We start from the raw sequence: 21,242 nt of genomic DNA, 5'->3' as shown, positions 1-21,242 counted from the left end.
CCTCTTATGTGTGTGTATTTCAGTTATTTATTAAATTGCACCAACTGTGTAGATCTCATCCAAGAAAATGGACCATTGTTACCCTCCTACTATTTTCTGCTGCCTTTTGCTTCATCATCTGGGAGTGTTTAGATGCACTCAAACAGACACGCACGCACGCAACACATTGTGTCAGCAGATAGAGGCGAGAGAGGGCCGGTGTCCAGGTAGATGTGTTTCATGGGGGGAGATGAGCTTTAAACCGAGAAGAAACAGAGCAGAGCGACGGCTGCTAATGTAGCAAATTTCACACAATTACACACTTGCACATCACCACAGCAGCGTGCAGACACACAGCAGGAAACAACTACATCAGTGAGTCTATAGGCAATCACTGTGTAGTGTACACAGATGTCTGCATACATATGTGCACAAACAACACACACGCACACACACACACACACACACACACACCTAAACACACACAACTCATCAGGCCCAATTTAGAAAGTCAATTTGGGATCAAGAGACCAATTATCTTAATTATTTTCCCTTTTTCCTCCATCACTCGCTTCTACTTGTTTTCCTGCTTTCTATTTTAGCTGTGTTTGCATTTGTGAGTATTTTGGTTAGTGCATTTCACAACACAGAATTACTCCAAAGGTTGGAGAGAAAAACTTCTTGTCTACATAGGCTAAAAAACCATGCTGTTTTATTTTCATACTCAAACATGTAGCAAGAATTCCTTGCCTAGGGAGCAGTAGCAGATGAATAATGATGGTGCGACGAAGCTGTTATTATATTCTGCTTGAAAAACCAAAAGAAACAGCAGTTAAACCTTCAGGGCCAGTCTGTTCAGCTGCACCCATGCAACAATTCAGCCTAACCTACACGGATATTGCCCAATTGTGTGCTACAGCTCATTCACTACGAGGTGACAGCATCTCGCCGTTTGTGGAAAAGAAGGTAATTATCGGGTGATGGATTTCACCTGCACCCTGTGAAAATAACCCCGTGCATGTCTAAGCGGTTTAAAATATCTCTCTCCAGATATCACTTCTCTAACAGCACACGGAAGAGGAGAAAAATATATTTTTGCCACTTTGCCTAAACATCAAATTGCTGAAAGTCTGCGTGCTGAACAGTGAGGGCCAGTGTGTATCATAGAATCTAAAATTAAATGGAAATTTAGATAAGCTTAATATCTTCAAGAGCATGTTGGATCTAGATAAGAATTCCTCGTCTTCAGTGTTTATAGGCATGGGAGTCATGCGTTAGTGTTATCATTAATCCAGGGGTTCAGTTCGAGAGCAGTGATTGAAATTGAGAGTTTGCACAAGATTAGACTCCGCAGATTTTACTCAAATTAAAGGACGGCTGGCTGTCTTGTGATGTGGATGTGTGATTTGAATCCACGAATAATCTGCACACAATTAACGGACAAGATGATGGAAATGTGACGTTCATGTGTGAGAGGATGCATATGATGAAATGAAGGGTGGGATGTAATGTAACAAGGACGTGTCTGCACGAAAATAGTGTGAAGCACCAATGGAAATATTTGAGAAACACAAGTCAAACAATAAAGTATAAAAACAAATATACATATATATTCATATTTTTATTTATATTTCATTTCTGGGAGGATATCTTGTACACCAAATATCCCATTGGCAGTTAAGCGCATTCAATGTGTTTATAAGCCAGAAACAGTCACTTGTATTAACAAACACAAATACAAAAGAAAGATAACCACAAAATAATGAACTGCATGTATATAACATACAAAAGAATCCCATGCCTACTCAGTAGGTAACTTCAACATTCCAGCTCTTGAAGATGTGGATATTTACATTAAGTTTTACAAAAATATACTTTATAATTTTTCTCCTTTTTTGCTTACATTCTAATGAAATGAAGCGGTGCCCTCATAGCTCGTCCCTTTTCCTCCCTCTGAGTATGACTTACATTCTGTAACAAAAATATTCCCTCAACCCTTAAGGCGAGATGCAGTGCATCCTCTCTCTCTCGCGCGCGCAGCCGTGTCACAACATCAGCAAGGCTTCACAAAAGGCACCAAATAACGGGAGCGTTTGTCTTGTTTTTGTTTTTTTTTCTTTTCTCTATTTTTCCATATAACCGAGCGATATGTCACATGTGAGAAAGAGAGAAAGAGATAGTACCAGTGGATGATATTTACAAACAGAAACTAACATCACTCTTACTCATGCTTGAATACTTAAGTGCTTTTTTTCAAACAATGTCAAAACGTATCACAGCATCATCACTACATAATAGAGAAAGTATGTAGAAAATATGGCCCTGCTCACTTCAAATAATACAATGCAAATATGCAAATAATTTTTCACATCAATGGTACCAAAGAATGATAAAAACGAAACATGGCACATGTACAATATACATATATGGTAGCTTATGTATATTATTCAATGTCTTTTGTACTGTAGGAGTGCCTGCAAGGGCGAACGTGCCTTAGCACCACAACTGCTGGCAATCTGTTTGTCTCTTGGTTTCTGTGTAGCCAACAGTAGAGACCCGTCAGTGCCGGTTTCTGCTCTCTATCTGTTGAGTCCCTTATGCATTTGAAGTGCTGCATTTGTTTTACAGAGCCAGAAAAAAATCCCTTTTCATCTTCTATTGTCTTTGCCCAGTCCTTGACATGTGTCTTTTTCTCTCTTTCAGGTAAATCTCAAGATTCACTGAACACTGCACAGGGAGCAGACAGAAAAGTGCTTTTTGGAGGGAAAAAGTCTTTTGATGCTGATTTCTTTCCCCTCAAAGAACCTTAAGGAAGGAGAGCTGCGGCGAGACTGAAAAAAGTTTTTCTCTTTGCTCTTTCTTAGCAGATCTCGATCGTCCTTGGGGAGAGAGTGGTCTGCATGTCTGATAGCGGGGTGGGGATGGGGGAGCTGTAGATGTTGGAGGCGACTGATGAGGGGAAGGACGAGGCGACCTGGGACTGAAAGGTGCTGGACATGGACACTGATGGGTAGGTGGTGGCCACTGAGGGAGACGGGTAGGAAGTGTGGACGGGAGAGGAGTAGCAGGAGGTCACTGGAGAGGGGTAAGAAGACACCGGAGAGGGGTAGGAGGTGATGGGAGAGGGGTAGCTGGAGGCAGGTGAAGCGGCTGATACTGGTGCTGCCGTTACCACCACCGCTCCCCCCTTCTCTGCCTTCTTGTCCTTCTGCCGTAGGTGGATCTTTGTGTGCCTCTTCCTCTCGTCGCTGCGGGCAAACTTGCGTCCACAGATCTCGCAGGCGAAGGGCTTCTCACCCGTGTGAGTGCGAATGTGTGTTGTCAGATGGTCGCTGCGGCTGAAGTTTCGCATGCAGATGCGGCACTGGAAGGGTTTCTGGCCCGTGTGGATGCGGATGTGACGCGTCAGCTCGTCTGAGCGCGAGAAACGGCGATCGCAGGTCTCCACGGGGCAGGCGTAGGGCCTCTCGTGTGGGGGCGTCTTGCTCGGCCGGGTGGGGTACTTGCGCATACGGCTGGGCTTAATCAGCTGGGACTGGTAGACACTCTTTAAGTCCTGGGAGCCAGTCTGGGTGGCAAAGGCCTTGATGGTGGACAGAGGAGTGAGGGAGGGCTGGCTCGACTGACTCTGGAAGGGCTTCTGGTCGGGGGGCACCAGGCTGATCTCTCCCTGCTGCTGAGGGAAGAGGTAGTCAGGAATCATGGGCACGGGGAAGCTCGTGCTGCAGGTTTTGCCATTGGGGTAGGCAGGGGGAGGGTACTGCACTCCTCCGGCCGAGGTGGGAAAAGCCTGCCCCTGGTCTGGGAAAATGTCAGAGTTGGGACTGGAGTAGGTCGGGGCAGCCGAGTAGATGGGGTTGGGCTCGCTGTGGTGGATGGAGGAACTGAGACTGGAGCTCTGAGATGAGGAAGAGGTAGAAGCGGAAGAAGTGGAGGAGGACGGGACTGATGATGAGGAGGACGAGGAGGTCTGTGAGGCGACAGAGGAAGAGCTGGAGCTGGGAGCGACGTTGCTCATCAGACCGGTGAACAGGCCCAAGATGGGTTCTGCCCAGAGGCTGTTGCTGCAGGTGGTGGCCGGCTCCAGGGTGAAGCGGCCTGTGTATGAGATGGGGGGCAGCCTCTGGGTGGGGTAGGTCTGATCCCCCACTTGCTTCTCACAGTTGAAGGGGATGTCAGGCAACGTATCTGCAAAGAGCACAGGGAAAACAGAGACATTAATCAAACTGTCAATATCCAGAGCGAGGGCGAGGGGGAAATCCTGCCAGAGTGGTGGACAGTGTGTCACCCCTCTCCTCTGTGACAGATCAGTCAGGTGCCCACGCAGAGAAACCCCCTGCAACTAAACTCTTTCCCCCCTGAACTCTAAAACTGTCTCTTCCAAACATCAACAAGAGCTGCGGTGCGAGCTTTCTAGATTCGCATTTTTCCTCTGCTCACTCTCTCGGTCTTTCTTTCATGCTCTCTGTCTTCCTGTCTTGCACACACACACACATGGACACACACGCGCACACTTGCATTCTTGAAGCCCATCACAGAGCCCAAGGCAATTGATTACCAAAACTGCAGTTCAGCTGGTTTTAGGAATGCAATTTGAATTGAGCTGTAGGAGTGTCTGGAGGCTTGTGGTGACTGAGCAGTGTTTAAGTCCTCCAAGAGTCAATAGGGATATAGGGCTATCAATAAACAAATTAAGTCAGAGGTTTTTTAATTGCCCTGTTTTTGTTTGTTTATAATTTCACTGGATTGTGTCCAGACAGATAAAATCAAAATTTTCTTGAAGCCTGCATTTTCATTTTGAATTTATATTTTTCCATGATAAAACAAATTTAATACACTTACAATAATATCTTAATTTGTCAGCTGCAGTTTTATGATCAATAAATAATGAATGTCAATAATACAAAATAAAATGTAAATACAAATTTAATTCATACAGCTGTTGATTTATCATAAACCCTTTCTTGCTTAACTGTAGCTCAGTAAATGTATTAAGTTCAGCCTTACACGCAGCACAAACCAAAAGAAAATGTTCTTTTCTTACCTCCAGCAAGGTGGTCATACTGCTCCCCTGGCTCCCCGGAGCCAAAGCCTGCACCTTCGGGTGCGGAGGCAGTGAGGAAGGGGGTTCCTGCAGAGCTGAGCATCATCACCTCCTCCAGCTTGGGGTAGTTATCCATGGGGGAGTGAGGGAAGCTCAGAGGCTCTGAGATCTGCAGGGCTGGCAGGATCATCTCGGTCTTGGCTGCAGCCATCCTCTGCTGGTGCTGGAGCTACAGTGCTGAGGCTGCGCTGGTAGCTGGTGTGGAGTGCAGAGAGGCTGGGTGCACGCTGACAGAGCGGTGCCTCGCAGGAGGAGGGAATCACTTAGCCCAACTCAGGGAGCGCTGCACACTTCTGCTGATGCCGAGGAAGATGCTGTTTTCTGTCTTGCTCCTCAACTCTTGTTCTCCACGAGTCCTGTTGTTTTCCTTTTGCTCTCAGAGATGAGTAAAGATCCACTTGTCTTTTCAGAAAAAATCAAAAGTGTCCTTATTACTCATTCCCTAAGATTCATCAAAATTAATCAACAGATTAATCTTGATTTTTTTTTTTTTTTTTTGCTTATCCAAACAGGTTTTGACCTTATTGGATGGATGTTGTTTTGAATTGACTTTTTACTTTTGGTGTGATTTTTCTCTGTTAGGGAGTTCTCTGTGTTTCTCTATCTATCTCTGCTCTAACAGTTGCTCTTGTGGGCTCTCAGGGCTCTCTCTGAGCTGAGAGGTTTCCCTCGCCTCTTATATACCCTCTTGCCGTGACGTAGATGTCCATATTTGGAGCGGAGGAAGCCCATATTTAGGCACTGCAGTGGAGGACACATGACGCTGGCCTGGGGGAAAGCAGAGAGGAGAGACTTTATATTAAGCTCTCGCAGTAAATTGCGAAGACAACGCCGCTCTTCCTCTATCCCGAATCAATGTATCTTCATAGCAGAACAGCTCCGCGAGACAGCAGCATAATTCTTGCTCTCTCCCGGTCGTACCATAGATTTGATTTGGATTTCCCATCTGTGCAGCAGCCCGCGCTGCTGCCGGAAAGCTCGGCTCCGCCGTGCCTTATAAGGTCGTGACTACATAAGGACCTATTCCGGTGGGTTTCCATTTCCCTGTCCTTATTTGGAACTTCCTGAGGCAGCGCTCGCTGATCGCTGCTTGGCAGTGAATGAGAGGCTGGAGTGCAAATCATGTAAAGCGCTCACAATAACTAATGTCAGCAGCAGAATCCTGTTTCTGTGTTTTAACGCACAAGCTTCAGCTGCACCGTGAGACTCTGGGTGAAGGAGGTTGTGCAGCACAACAGACTTACAGCGCTGCCTTTATTTATTTGCTCTTAATGTGGAACATTAAAGACTGTCTGTCCTGTGCGCTCAACGACACGACAAAACGTGTTAACCACAAATGCAACGATTTTGTGCAGCTTGTTTATAGTTTACATTCATTTCAACCGCCCCCAAAATTAAAAACATACACACCCTGGTCTGTAAAGTGACTTTATATACTCTCACTTAAAAAAAAGAAGAAAGAAAAGAAAACCGGAACAAAATTGACATGCACTATTATAGCGGCGGCATTTTTTCTTTGTGCTTACAGTTTATTTAAGAATAATAAGCAGATGTTTTAAAATTGATTATGACATTTGATATAGGCTGACTGAGGGTGTTTCTAAAGCTGGGCTTGACAACATTAGACCGTACAAACTCTGCTGGCTGGTAGCAAACTTCCTCTAAATTAACTTTGCATCTCTCTCTCCCTGTGTCATTGATTAATGAGAACAGATAGCCGCGGTTGCTGACGAGGTGTGGGGCGATCCGTCTAATTGAGGGGTGTCCCCGGCTCAATATTCGGGGAATCTCTCTGCCACTCAGCGGCCTAATGGGCCGCATTAACAACGCTGCGCACAGCTGCCAGGACGCCTGCGGGATACCGATGTATCCCCCGGCTGCTCCAGCTTCGGCTGGCGCGCCAGCACTCCTCGGTGGATGCTGACGGGAAATCAATGTGTTTCCCCCGGTGCTGACTGGATCTATATGCGAGCAACCTCATTGGGAAGCATCGTGGGCAGGACACACATTGGGGTGGGGAGAGAGAGAGAGAGAGAGAGAGAGATGGAGAGAGAGAGAGAGAGAGAGATGGAGAGGGCAGAGCAGGTGAGACTCCCGGCTCTTCAATACCATTGGTCAAGATCTACTGAGTGAATACCAGAGCTCTTAGACTCTGCTTAGCTGGCCTTCATATACAGGTGAACTGTAACACCATAGATAGATAGATAGATAGATAGATAGATAGATAGATAGATAGATAGATAGATAGATAGATAGTGTAATATATATGGCAGCTGCTACACACAGTAGGTTTTTGGTCTGTACTGTGTTGCATTCTCTCCCAGGCGTTTCCCATTCAGCCTCTGGCAAATCTCTCTGTTTACCCCTATTAGACTGATAGCAAAATTCTGTCATATATTATGGATGATCTGGAGCAGAGGCTCCTTCACAAAATCCAAATAAGCCTGAAGTAGGGGGCGCAGCTGGAGAGTGTGTAATGTTGTTTATTCATACAGTCAGATACATATAAATGATCCAATCTAATCACCTTTGAAGGTATGTGGCACTGCAGCAGTGCTGTATTTTAGGGGGGAAATGTCACTCCCGCTACACAATCGCACTTTTTAAGACTTGAGTTTATGTTTGTGTTTTTCAGCGAGAGAGATGCCACACCTCTGCAGGCCTGTAAGGGGGAGAAGGATTAAAAAAGAGCGGCAGACAGACTCCGATCGTGGTGAGTTGTGCGTGGCTGTAACTGTGTGGCGTGGTGATGATACCACATCCAAACTCCTGTGTGCGTCTACTACTGCTGTCATGCATCGGTTACCATGGTCGATAAATGTGTGGCAAAGCAAAGAAGAAAGAGCAGAGAGAGCAGATGAGAGAACTCATCATCTGATGACAATGTAATAAAATCAGGTTAGGGAAAACTCTCAGAAAAGTAATAAAGTAATAAAGATGATAAACAGTTCACAGTGGCTGTTTGGGCCTCCCTTCACTCTGATGCATGGAGGGGGTGGAAGCCAGATGCTGTAAGGGCAGGGGAAGGAGAATTAGTCTGTGGGTGTGTGTGGATGTAGATGTTTGTGATCTGTGTGTGTGTGCACGGTTGTATATTTGTGTGCGCGCTTGTTTGGGTCAGTCGGTTCACTCTCCTTGGTGTGTTTCCCCAATGCTGCCCACACAAACCAGCCAGAGGAGTCCTCGCCTGATGAAACACCAACGCACTGCCAGCCGGAGAGAGAGAAAGGCTCTCCCATTTACCTACGCAGCCACCACGCCCCTGTTCTCACACACACACACACACACACACACACACACAAGCACATATACACACACGCGCACATGTACACCCTGCACGAGCACTGGTTAATATTTAATCATGCTCCAATCTGCCACAGAGAAAAAGTCAGGGAAGTAGAAAGGGAAGCCAAAAAAACAGAGAGGAGGAGGAAGAGAGAGGAGTTGGAACATAAAAATAAGGGGAAAGGTGGAGAGAGTGTGGAGAGATGTATAGATAGCAAGGAGATGGAGGCAGGTTGAGAAAAAGAGATAGAGAAGGTGGGAAGGAAGGGTGAGGGCAAACAGAAAGCGGAGAGACCGAGAGAGAATCCTCACACCCACATACTGTGCGTGGGAGCGAGCACCAAGCTTTGTGCTGGCGTTTGTCAGCAGCTAATGCCAGGCAGTCAGTCAGTCAGTCAGGAAGACAGGAGAGACAGGACAGACAGACAGGCAGGCAGACACTCCTGCTCCTACGTCGCACCTCCTCCCATCCCAGGGCACCCCACACCCACTGGTGATGCAATCCCTCAGCATTAGCATACAGGTGTGTTCAGCCTAGTGTACTCCCGTGGTGGAGATTGGGCCAAGATTGGAAGGTGGACGATGACAGTTACCAAAGCCTGGATGTTACATAATGTAGCAGAGGAGAAGGGGAGGGACGGAGGGAGGGTTTAATGAAATAACAGAGAGACAGAGGACCTGGTTATTTTGGAGCACAGAAAGCAGCGACATAGTTTTATCTTGTCGAGTGGGATGAGGGGAAAGCGGTGGATTTTTTTTTAAATTTAAAAAAAAAAAAACTGCAATGTGGCCTGGATGTGTTGGGGCCTGTATAACACACAAGGAGAGCCGATAATTAAATGGGAAAAGAGCAGAGGCCTGATCTTCTCGGGCAGAATGACAAGCTGAATATTAGCCCGTAGTCACAGAGTGAGGGGGAGAGGAGTGGAGAACATGATAGCAGGGTATTTGATAAATGTCATTTTTCTCCCAGCTTTTATGGGTGACGATGGGAGAAGTGTGTGGACTGACCTTTTCCACGCAAGTGAGTGAGATGCGCTAGGGAAAAGACAAACTGGCGTGGGGGATTGGGTAAAGTCTTTTGGAAACCTTGTGGAAGCTGGCAGTGTAAAAGGGGTCACGGGAAAATCTCTGGACTAATTGGCATGCATGGAAAGACAAATTTATCTCATCAGATTCTGGAAACGGTGCAGAAGACATCCAGCGTTGTGTGGCTGTTTAAATACTTGACGCCTCGACACGGCTCTCCAGCCATCGTAAAGCTTGGCCCACTTATTGAAATCCAACACAGTCCATTACAAAACAATGCAGCAGATTACAGCACGCCACCTGTTGCTGCTCCGGAGCAGTCGGACGTTGTTTACTCTGTTCAGAGGAGGCCAGGAATGCCGCTGTGGAATGCCGGCCTTGTGTCGGCGACATATGATTATGCTGTTTGTAAGATGACAAGTTTTCTCTTACTGTGGGAGCCGACGTAGGAAAGCTTTAGGCTCTGGCGGATCGATGTATGAAAAACAATCTGCTCGCACTTCACAGGCACTGCGGGACGTCCCTCCCTCCCTCCCGTATTACCCCCCAGGCCTTGGAGCAGGGGGGGGGGGGGGTTGGTGATGGCGTATCACACAGAAACAGGAGCCCGGCATCGAATGGCCGCTCCTATCTGCTTATCTGCCTGTTGTTACCTCCCGAAGGTGGTAGGTGACAGAGAGACAATTACCCAAACACGGCACAAAGCCCACCCCAAAATGACCCCGCCACGTCCCGGAGGATGTGTGACTAACCGAGTCCCCCCGGCTTGTTTGTTTGATGCCTGTGACAAAAGATCTGACCCCTGACCTTCAGCTCTGGATGAGTCACTGGTAGCGCTCTGAAAAAAACCGGGGCTTCCCCTCAACACGCAGCAGCAGCCGCAGCAGCACAGCAACGGGTAACATTTAAAGGTTGTCACAAAGCACTTTTCTGTGTTTGTCTGAGCTGTGTATACCATAATCTGTGGGTGGCAAGACCACAGCATGTTGACAGAACTGATGTTTAATAGGTCAGATCTGTGTACGGCATTGTCGTCGCTTCGGCGTATTCGCTGCTGCTTGACAACCGAGTGCATTAGCTTAGCAGATCAAGTGAAAGATCAATGACCACTGAGGCCGACGCTCAAAATGAAATATTCTATTTAAAAATGGGATCGAATTTTATCCACCTAGACAAGTAAAAGCACCCATTGCTCTGTTATTGATTGATGAGAGATAAGATGTGTCTCCTCTCACACTGAGTGTACAAAGTGTACCTGAGATGAAGCCTGAAGATACAGACTTTTTTTTCTTCCAAGCGTACAGCATCTATCATAAACACCCTCTGGTGAGCTTTTTAACTGGTCTCATCATCATCATCCGTCAGTCAGTTTGTGGAGAGGAAACCGCGGCAAAGACTAGACCAGATTTATTTTGGGTTTACTTCAAAGCTGCCTCGATGTTTCGCCTTATTGCGCCAGGACAAAGCTCCTTATTGGCTGATTGACTGAGCTGACTAAAGGCAAGTGCTCTTTACACTGCTGACGCTCGTACGGGCAGAGAGCGAGACAGGAAGAGACGAGGAGTGACGAAGGCAGAAAGATGTGGCCTCAGCGTCCAGACTGAGCAGCAACTGGTTTGTTGTCTTTAGCGAGCACGTTTGGGTGTGACTCATATGCATACATAACTCGCCGGGGCAGACGTGAAAACATCCAGACTCACAGACTTGTTTTTATTCTACTACGGCGTTGAGATTTTTGTCAGGAATTTAAACTCTGCTTTAGTCCGCAGTCAGGTGGAGCTCTGCCAGTCCACATCTGTTTATGTGGAACAGCAGCTTTACGCAGCATGGGTTTATTATTGCATCAGACGGTCACGCCATCACCCTTGCTCACTCCTTGGCCCTTGACGTTTATTGAGAGAATGGCAAAAAAGGGGAGATAGTTTGGTTTTTATCTTTTCCTCTCTGAACCAAGAGCTATAAACACAAAGCCCGAGCTACTGAAAATTTGGTAAACTTACCCTGAAGTCACCCTGTCTCTCAAAGGATGACCTGTCTAAACCTGGTGTTATACAAACAGCCAAGGCATACAGTACACACACATACTACACACACACACACACACACACACACACAGTCAAAGTAGAGTTGCTCTCCGGAGTTTATTTGAGTTTTGAATCAGATCAGAAGTTGCCAAGACAAATAATCTCCCTGGGTCCAATGGCCAAAGCTGTTCCCAATAAGTTGCTGCAAAGTGAAAATGACAGTCAGTGAGAGGCACATCTGCTCAGGTGAGAGTTATTTGTTTTGTAGTGTTGGAACAGGGGTGAAGTGAAAGCGGTGGAGAGGGTGAGAGGCAGCGAGATGAATGGGTGAGGAGAGATACAGAGGGAGGAGGAGTGACGGAAAAGTGGAGCTAGAAAGCGGCTGAGACAGAGAGTGAAAGAGAAAGCGACTGTCGCTGGGTTGTTGACAGGTGGGCCTGAGGGCAGGTACGACAGCTTGATTCAGGTAAGCCCCCCCCCCAACCTCCCCCTCCTCCTCTAGCCACCCACCCACCCACCCCCCCACACACCCTCCACCCCCAGCTGGAGACTGCCAGTGTGTGAGATAGCCTACAGGGCTGCGGAGACAGGTCTCCATCAGAAAAGCCCCGCAATCCTTTACAATCACACAATAATGATTTAACTCCGAGAGCCGCACGTCAACAGGCATGACGGCTGACGAGGCAGAGAGACAAGACGACAAACAACGCTGGCTGCTACAGTACGCCCGCTGAATGCTTCCAAGGAAATAAAAGAATATGAAAAGAAGGGAGGAATAAATAAATGAATAACTGTCAGAAGCATTTGGCTTATGCGACAATGGGTTTTTCAGGAGTCGAGGCTTCAAGGGTCAAATGTCTCTTTGGGTCACTTAGACTGAAAACCCCACGAGAGATTTTCTTAACTCAAACTCTGCAGCAGCCAGACGGTAAATCATCTTCAGAGATAAGTAATTATAAGTAATCTAATTTGCACTAATGCTTTAAATTTAGATTATCTATTACAAATGAACAGGGTGAGAGTTTCCTCTCGTTCTCTCTCTTCACGCGAAGACTTGGAAACGACAAGGTGTGCGGGTTAATGGCACAACTGGATTAAGGAGTCCAGATTCATACATAATGCAGGCATTTACCTTAATGGGAGAAACGTGACTGGTGAGCAGTGTTTACATTAAAGGAGGGTGAGAGTTCAGCTGAGCCCAGGGAAAATCTTTCTGCCTACGCTGGCGGCAGACAGTGTAATGAATTTCTGTAAAGCGCACTGCAAATAAAAATAAAGACACACAAAGGAGATTGCATGTTGATGGTTGTCGGGCGATGCTGACACGGGGAAACGGGGTTGAGGATTGTGTTGAGACTTGCAGTAGTGTACAGTTTGTAGAAGACATCCAGTATAGCCTTAGTCTGAACCCAAGGTTTAGAGGGAAATAAAAATATCTCATTCCTTCTTTTCAGATGCTGGAGTCAAGATTATGAAACAGTAATCTCAGATAAATCCAGGATTATAACACATGTATGAGGAGGAGAGATCAAACAGGAAGTGGAGCTTTTATATCATCCATTACAGCCCACCTTTCAACAAGAACGCACACACACACACAAGTTGCAACAGAGGCACTCACCAACGTGTTCCTTTATTTGTGTTTGTCTTGCTTTCCAAACACACCATGCACGTGGTGTATTGAACACAAACACCCACTTACACACACACACACACACACACACACACACACACATGATGATGTCCAAGGGCCGGCTTAAGTACATGTATCCACAAGTGTGCTGACAGCACACACCCAGCATATAGCCTGACATTCTCTTGGCCACAATACACCACACAATTAAAATAAATCTCCTCCGAAGGCCACATGGTGCAGCTTTTTCTAACAGCCAAACAGGGGAACAACTCCATAGCAACACCAGAGAAATGTTTACGTATGAGAATATTTGGATATGCACCGTTGGAAACATAAACAGGTTTAGTGTCATAATTTAGTTAGGAACAAGATTTCACTCTGTATTGACTTAAATAGTCAAAGAAAGAAAATAACGCGAGTTGGAAAGTCATGAACTTCCATTTTTCTCACAGTGGGATTGTGACAGTGTGTGTTCTCATTACGAGCACACAGACAGCCCTCCGTGGGTCTCACTCTCGAGTCTCTCTCTCTCTCTCCCCCCATCTATCTCTGCATTCCCAGACAGCTTTAGCAGTTCAAACCCTCGCACTGCGGCATTGTCACACACCACACTGGTTGCCATGGAGAAATAGTCCTCCTGGTCTCCAAGGTACCCGAGTCTATTGTCTTTGGCTTCTTTATTTAGATGAAAACATGATTTGTTGGAAGGGATCTACTTGTTTTTTCGCTGCTTCTCTTTGCTGCCTTTTCTTTCTTCTTCTTCCTCCTCATGAGCATCAGTGCAACGTCGCATGATGTGCATTGTTTCATTCTTCTCCTTTCCAGGAGTTTGACTGTGCGCGTGTGTGCGTCAAGCTCGTCTGATGTTTTGTAGCAATTAATTTCAGTGTGTCTGCATGTCAGCGCCCCAGGAGGGGGGCTGTACAAAAGTTTTCCCCATTGCCACAGCTCTCGCCAGGGCTTATAATTGCCTTCTATTACCAGGGCTGGGTGTCACAGCGCCTGCCTGTCTGTCACCAGGAGACTCTCAACTACCGACAGATGATGAGGAAAAGGAGTAAGAGTTTTCTTACTGCTGCTTTTTTTGGCACAGGAGAGATAATACAGGATACGTACACTATATACAGTAAATAAGTAAAATTGTCCTCTAGCTATGTGGTCTTGCTCGCTGTGTAATGCAGAACATTTTACCTACTATGAGTTGTGCACCTGTGGGGTTATAAGTTGATTTGAAGGCAAGAGCTACGCAATCACAAACAACAAGCTCGACGGTGAGCCGCATACCAAACAACAAAGAGAAAATGCTCCACGACTCTAATGTGGCTTTAAAAAGCAGCTGTGAGAGGTTTCAAACAGTTACAATTAGCGAGCTGTAACCTTTGACCCTGTTGATTTGCATGTTTCCAGCTCCACTCACAGCTGTCAGCAAGCTGCTACTTTCTGTAGTCGCTGGCAGCGAGACTGAAAACCAAACAGGAACTGACATCACATCCGTTGCTCCGTGATATCACTGGGCTGAGTTGGAGAAAACGATAGAGTGAAAGGAAGAAAAAAGACAGACACAGAAGAGCGCGCGGCTGATGGGTGGAAAGAGGAAGCCGTCTGTGTTTCGTTCTCATTCAGTGGCTGTGGCTCAGACATCCCAGATTCTGTGGTCTTGTTTAAGGGCCAGCCAGACAAATAAACTGATCTAATTTAAGTCACTTATCTACTTAATCAGACAACTACACACACACGCACGTAGACTTCATCTCCTGCTTTACCCTCAGATGACCACACATAAAGTCTTTTTTGAGAAATTTTATAATCATCCATAAATTAAATATTCTTAGGCTAGACTTTGATGACGTCAGCAGTTGCTAGACAAATCTGTGGCAAGTACCCACTTCTTATACTATGTGTGTCTACAGTGTGTAACTTTTAAATAAGTATCCATTCATTCACTTGTGTTGCAAAATCACAACACTACTGTTTGTACTGTTTGGTTGTTCATAGAAAATGTCTATAATACCATGATCTACCTGATCTTCAATGTACTGTACGGCATCTAACCTATTGAACTGAATTTACTGTCAAAGATCTGGTCTGTGTATGACTTGCCACTTCATACAAATACACTGCCTTTTTTTTTTTTTTTTTTTGCATGCAAGGTGATGCAAAAGTGGAAGGAGAGCTTTCGGAAACTGTGACGCTATGCTTTGTCAGTGCTGGGTGCAAGGCAGGGTGAGTTACTGTTGTGAGCTATTGTGGCAAAAGCGTGCGGCGGCTTGTTCCTCTGGCACAGAGGCTTACGGCTGAATGGTGTGGGTGCAGGTAAACATGCTAAAACAGGCCCTAGCAGTAATTGTGCTGCTGTGTTGACATCCTTCACGTTTGTGCACCTACTTTTTCTCAACGTCTGTCATAATGTCATAACACTCCTTTGTGTATTTGGCATCTGGCAGTTAGTCTATTCATGTTTCCACTCAGCATTTTAAGTAAATCCACATTTGGGCCTGATCTAATGTGGACAGGATATTCATAGTTGGACTTTTAAACAAGTAATAGGTAACTTCCTTCTTTTTTTTTAACACCTGAATCATGTAAGTTACAGTAAAACACTTTGAAGTGATTTCAGAAAGTCTGCCCTCTGTGACCAGAACCCAGGAGATACATACTTTCAGCTCAAGTGTTTCATCACACTTTAACGAAAAGCTGTTGCTATGATGATGATGATAATGGAGATGATGGTCGTGCTGTTGATGATGCTATCCTGACTGGGCTTGTCCAGAGCCACAAATAGACACAAATTGTTTTGAAAGCTGCCTCCATTTCTCATCTTCAAAATGGGGAACTAGAGAAAATGAGTCAGAGCAGATGTGTCAAGATGCTGAGACAGCAGACTGACTTGGGTTCAGTTCTACATAATGGTTTTAATGGGAATTGACGCCACAAGGGTTAATGGAAATATTAAAAGTTTGAGGTTAATGAAAGATGGTCTGAGGAACAGTGCGAAGAGGAAGGGTGGTGTTGAAAACAACAGAAAACGTCAAAGGGAGACGACCCGCTGCGAACAGGACAAATAAACCAGCAGTTGTACTACAGGCTGTTGGGAATATCCGATCATGTACACACACACACACACACACACACACACACACAGACCCATATCACTCCTAAGTGAAAGAGCCAGCAGGGAGAAGGGGAAGCGGGAGGGTGAGAGGGGAGAAGGAGGGGAGCACTGTGGGAGAGAGGCAGGAGGGAAGGGAGAGGAGGTCTGGAGCGAGTCCAGGGGAACTCCAGACTGCTGTTACCCAACATGCTCTCTGCTCTGCAGGGGCTGGGAGAGTGACTGCTGCTGCTGCTGGAGAGGCTCACACTCTGACACACACTCACACATTCACATACACCCTCACCCTCTGGCGCACACACACACGCATTACCGGGGCCATGTCGCCATAGTAACACACTGACCCTGGCCTTAAAGTTGCAGTCCTGAGCCTGATCTCCTGCCGAGCTCTGAGTAGTGGGGTGGAGTAAATCTGCCTATTTATAGCAGGCGGCCCCTTTGGCTCGTTTTCTACTAGTGACAATAACAGCTAATCTGCTTTCTCCAAAGCCGCGCCACATCTACCTTACATCGGCCTATCTATAGACCTGGAGGGACAAAGGGACAGGGGTGGTGTGAGAGATGGTTTGAGTTATGGAGAGACACAGTAAGGAATAAATGGGTAGGAGGGAGGAAATAGAGGCAGAATGAAAACGAAACTAAAACACCGAGGCCATGCCTCCGCTCATTAAGTGTTCACATTCTGTTAAACCTCAAGATGTGTGGCTGGGTCCACAGATGTTAGAGCGTGTCATTTGGTCTGAGGGCAGCTTCACTGACTGTCTATGTATACACACACACACACACACACACATATATAGATAGATAGATAGATATATGTGTATTTGTACATGTATTATTTAAATTCACAGAACTTATTTCAGGTACTCCAGCCGAGGCCAAACTAAGAGAAATGTGTATGCAAAGCCACTGAATTTCCACTTGACCGCAGCGTATACATAAAGTAAAATGGCTTAAATATTTTTTTCGGTGTAACATCATAAACTGTAGATTAGATGAAAAGTTAACACCAAAAAAGGTTAATGTGATAGTTTGAGACAGTGTGGAGACTGGAGTGGTAAAAATGATTTCTTTATATATATCTTCAAGTTACTCGAAGGGAAAGAAAGCACAAGGTTATGTTGAGAGGCTAAAAACACTCAGATTCTCAGATGTGTAGTAGTCAGCACATGTGTTGTGGGTGTACAGTATGAATGCATGTGCGACTGAACTTACACCCACATGGAGACAGATCAGACTTTGGCTAACGTGACTCGGCAGTGCTCGGGGTAATTGCCCCACTATTGGCTTCTGCTCCCAGCCAGACTGAGTTGGAGGAGCCAGTCACAGTGAGCGGCGCGTAACTTTAGCCGGAGTAAAACCTGCTCCGGCCCTGGCGGTGCTCCAAATCCACTAGTTTTCTTTCACAACCCCCCCCCCGTCCCCCCTCTCCCGGCGCTATAACACACACTCACCCCCTCCTCCGTATTTCCACTGCAATGATATTGAGCAGACACTGAGTGTACACTGTCAGCACAGAGGTGGGTTCAGCCGAGGCCTGACTGTACCCTCCACACAAAGACGGAGCGGGGAGAGGAGCTGCTCCAGATAAAGGTGCTGGTATTGATATTTCTGGTCCTTTACAGACAGAAGCGATTCAACAGCGTTACATGACTTCATGTCACCTCACAGTGTGACCGATGATGACTTTGGTGTGTTTTAGTTTTTTTTTCTTGTAACCCGTGTCTGCCTTTCACATGTTTCTTTTTTTCACCATTCCACTTTCATTTTTGCATTTTCCATTCATTGGTTCCATTACACTTCAACACACAAACACCAAACAACTTTTTCCTACTTCCTTTTTTTAAGGTATGAAACAAATGAGCCACGAGTGTCATTAAAAATAGCCGATTACATTCTATTTTTACTCTTTACATGTGACACCAGAAATTTCAGTTCCCTATCCAGACTGTTGTTGAAGAGAACTGAGTTACACTCAGTCAGTCATGATAGACAATTGTGCAAAGTGTTTTCTGACGTCAGTAGAAGTGTTTTCCTCTGTAATGCTCACATCTTTAGCTGAGGTAAAGGGCCAATCCATATAACTAGTCAATGACGACCATATATACAGCATGCGTCAAAACTACGCGCTGCGGCTCCGTCAGGTCAGGTGTCTGATTGACACACATACTGGTGGCAATCGAGCTATTTTCTGACAAGACTGTATTCATGTGATCAGCATGGGCAGTTGAGTCTGAGCGGCTAACTGTCCTGACTTGACGAGCTCCTCTCTAACCCCAGGCCTTGCTAATTGGCTTGGGCTGTTTCCTTTGTGGCAGACTGCGTCACACAGTAAACTTAACCTCAGCCCAGACATAAGTATATTAACATGGTTAAGTATAAATAGCTCCGAGTAGTTAAATTAAACCTCCATGTATGTGGAAGTGAGTATTTTTGGGCACCTGTGATCTTGTTATTGGTGTTAAATTTAGCGCTGTGGTCCTCAGTGAGGAGTGGAAACAGTGACAAGGACCTGTTTTGCCACAGTACACTTCCTGTGTGCTGTGAGTAGTGAGAAAACCACAGCCCCAGTGACGCAATGTTCGGAAAAAAGAGAAAGAGAGCTACAGGGAGGCGTGGAAAATCAGCAATGAGGAAGTTGCGGCTTCATTTGAAAAGGGAAAATTGTTGACTGAACTATAAGTGGATACTGTAAGTGAACTGTAAAGTTTCCTGTGTGTGGACTTTCCCCTTTAAGATAACACACGGTGATAAGGTGAGCAACAGAGTGTATACAGTACAATGCTGCTGCTTTGAATAACTGCGGAATCATTTCTACATTTTGTTGTACAATATGCTACATCTAAATCGATTTCAACAGGCGCACACACGCACACACCGAGGGATCGTTTTCTTCCCCCTCTTTTATATTCTCAAGCTCTCGTGCCTTTGTAGCTGCTCTCACTTCCCGTGGGCTATTGTTTGCAGTGACCTCTGCTAAGCACAGCGCGCACAGAAGAACACACAGCCTTCCCAGGACCACAAAAAAGGACTTTATCCTTTGTACTACAGATACAAATGTGCTACAGCGTTTCCTGATAAACCAAAGCAGAATGTCGAATTAAGAGAGAGATTTCTGAAAGTAATCTGTTATATAAACTGCTTATTTATATGAATGAATTTATAAGACACCTCTGAGTAAATGTTGCCTATTGTTATGTGATTACGATTATTTATAACCTCAATCATGAGCTGCTAGTCAGAGGAAATTATGAAATGAGCACATGTGGAGGATATTTTTGGTCGGTTTGTGTCAGTTACCCCCAAAAAGCATAAACGAAGATGCACTCATTTTTGTCTATTTGTGTGGGAGTTGGAACACTAAAAGAGCCACGGTGTATATGTGTGTGTGTGTGTGTGTGTGTGTGTGTTTGTGTTTGTGTGTGTGTTTGTGTGTCTATGATGTGTGAGTAAGTTGGAAAGACAAATTTATAGTGTGAATTTTCTCTCTCTGAAACAACACTGAAAGTCATGAATCATCTCTGCTGCATAGACATAACCACAGGAAGTACCCATGGAACACACACATACACAAACCAGTACACAAAAGAAAAACCAAAATACATTGTGAATGCTGTACTGGAACAAACAACCGGGCAGAAATAACACTTACAAACAGCCCATAAACTGTGTCTGTCTCACGAGTATCAAGTCATCAAGTTTGTTTCCAGGGATTTCCTTGAATCGATCGCCGGTCTCAACGACGCAGACCAAGATTTTTCTTTGAAACAGGCACCAAATCTTGTGGATCAATAAACTATGGTCAAGACCCCATCACAGCATCCCAGCCATTTGCTGCAGAAGACAAAGTTACCATGGTGACCCCTACACACTTGGGACATAGAGAGGAAAGTAGAAGTCATAAAGAAGTGTATGTGACTGTATACGTGTATGTGTATGTGTGTGTGTGTGTTTGGGGTGGGCTTATGGGAGACAGGGACAGTGTGAGCCGGCGCTCAGCCCTGACCCCCGGAGTCCCTCTTCTTTGTAAACCTTGTTTGGTTCGCTGCGACAGAGTAGAATAGCTGCTTATTATTCCTGTTATATGAGCCTGCTCCTGAGGGTGACAGTCATAGTGAAAGAGTCTTCTCACTGACCAGGAGGAATAAACATCAACACACACACACACACACACACACAAAATGAGCCACAATTAAGAGGAAAGATCTCAAGGTCAGGAGGAATCCATGTATGACCATTGAAACACACATAAAGGAAAATAAAGTGCTCCCTTTGTCCATAACCGTGTATGACATCCTGTTATTCAGTGGTGGAATTAATCAATCACAAGGTTTTTTTGTACATGTAGCTACTTGTTTAGCTGTAGATTTATTTTCATTATCTAGTAGGCTAATTAAAATAAAACCTCTACACAAGGCAATTCTTTCTAATTTACAATGCAAGTTTCTGCAAATATATATAGCCTACATACCGACACAAACAAACATTCATGTACAGCTGAAAAAATGTGCAGCAACTGAATAAGAAAAAAAGAAAAAAATCTATCTATCTATCTATCTATCTATCTATCTATCTATCTATCTATCTATCTATCTATCTATCTATCTATCTATCTATCTATCTATCTGTATACTGTGTATTCTAACTATCGCTACAGGGCACAATATGACTTTCTAAGCAACAATCTGGCGAACTTGTACTTGGAGCTATCAGTTATCACTGAGAAACAAAGCACACAGTCTGGGGGAGGATGGGTAATGTGTTTTGTAGCACTTAAGAAATTAGCTGTGATTTATTTCAAAATTAGCATAGAGTAATTACCAGCACTTGAGAGGAGGAACTGGAAGAATCACGCTGTCCGTTGCGTGACAAAATGTACAGCGCTACCGTATTTGCCTCTTTGTGTGCACGGTTCGGTTTGTACTGTATGTGTGCTGTCTTGCTGTGAAGCAGGTGAAGGGAGAAGAGACGTCCCCAGCCTCGTACTTGTTGCCAGTTGATGCCATTACTCTGATCCCTCAGATGTGGCCACAGGGTTGGCACGCTTGGTTGTCCAGGTGATGGCTAGCGCGGAGA

At 45.4% G+C, this 21,242-nt stretch overlaps 1 protein-coding gene across 1 annotated transcript; it reads right to left on the bottom strand.

Annotated features, from left to right (window-relative positions):
• Positions 1–1,581: 1,581 nt before the first annotated feature.
• egr1 (early growth response 1) lies at positions 1,582–5,735 on the bottom strand. The gene is made up of 2 exons (XM_085790006.1): positions 5,024–5,735; positions 1,582–4,167 (listed from the first exon to the last, which is right to left on the bottom strand). The coding sequence occupies exons 1-2, from the start codon at positions 5,232–5,234 to the stop codon at positions 2,840–2,842; spliced, it is 1,539 nt and encodes a 512-aa protein (XP_085646132.1). The 5' UTR covers positions 5,235–5,735; the 3' UTR covers positions 1,582–2,839.
• Positions 5,736–21,242: the final 15,507 nt, after the last annotated feature.

The sequence above is a fragment of the Trachurus japonicus genome, chromosome 10 (assembly GCF_045865225.1).
Source record: "Trachurus japonicus isolate A0001 chromosome 10, Traja_1.0".
NCBI lineage: Eukaryota > Metazoa > Chordata > Actinopteri > Carangiformes > Carangidae > Trachurus > Trachurus japonicus.
Note: the sequence above shows the minus strand (reverse complement) of the source record. Positions and strands in the feature narration are given on the sequence as shown.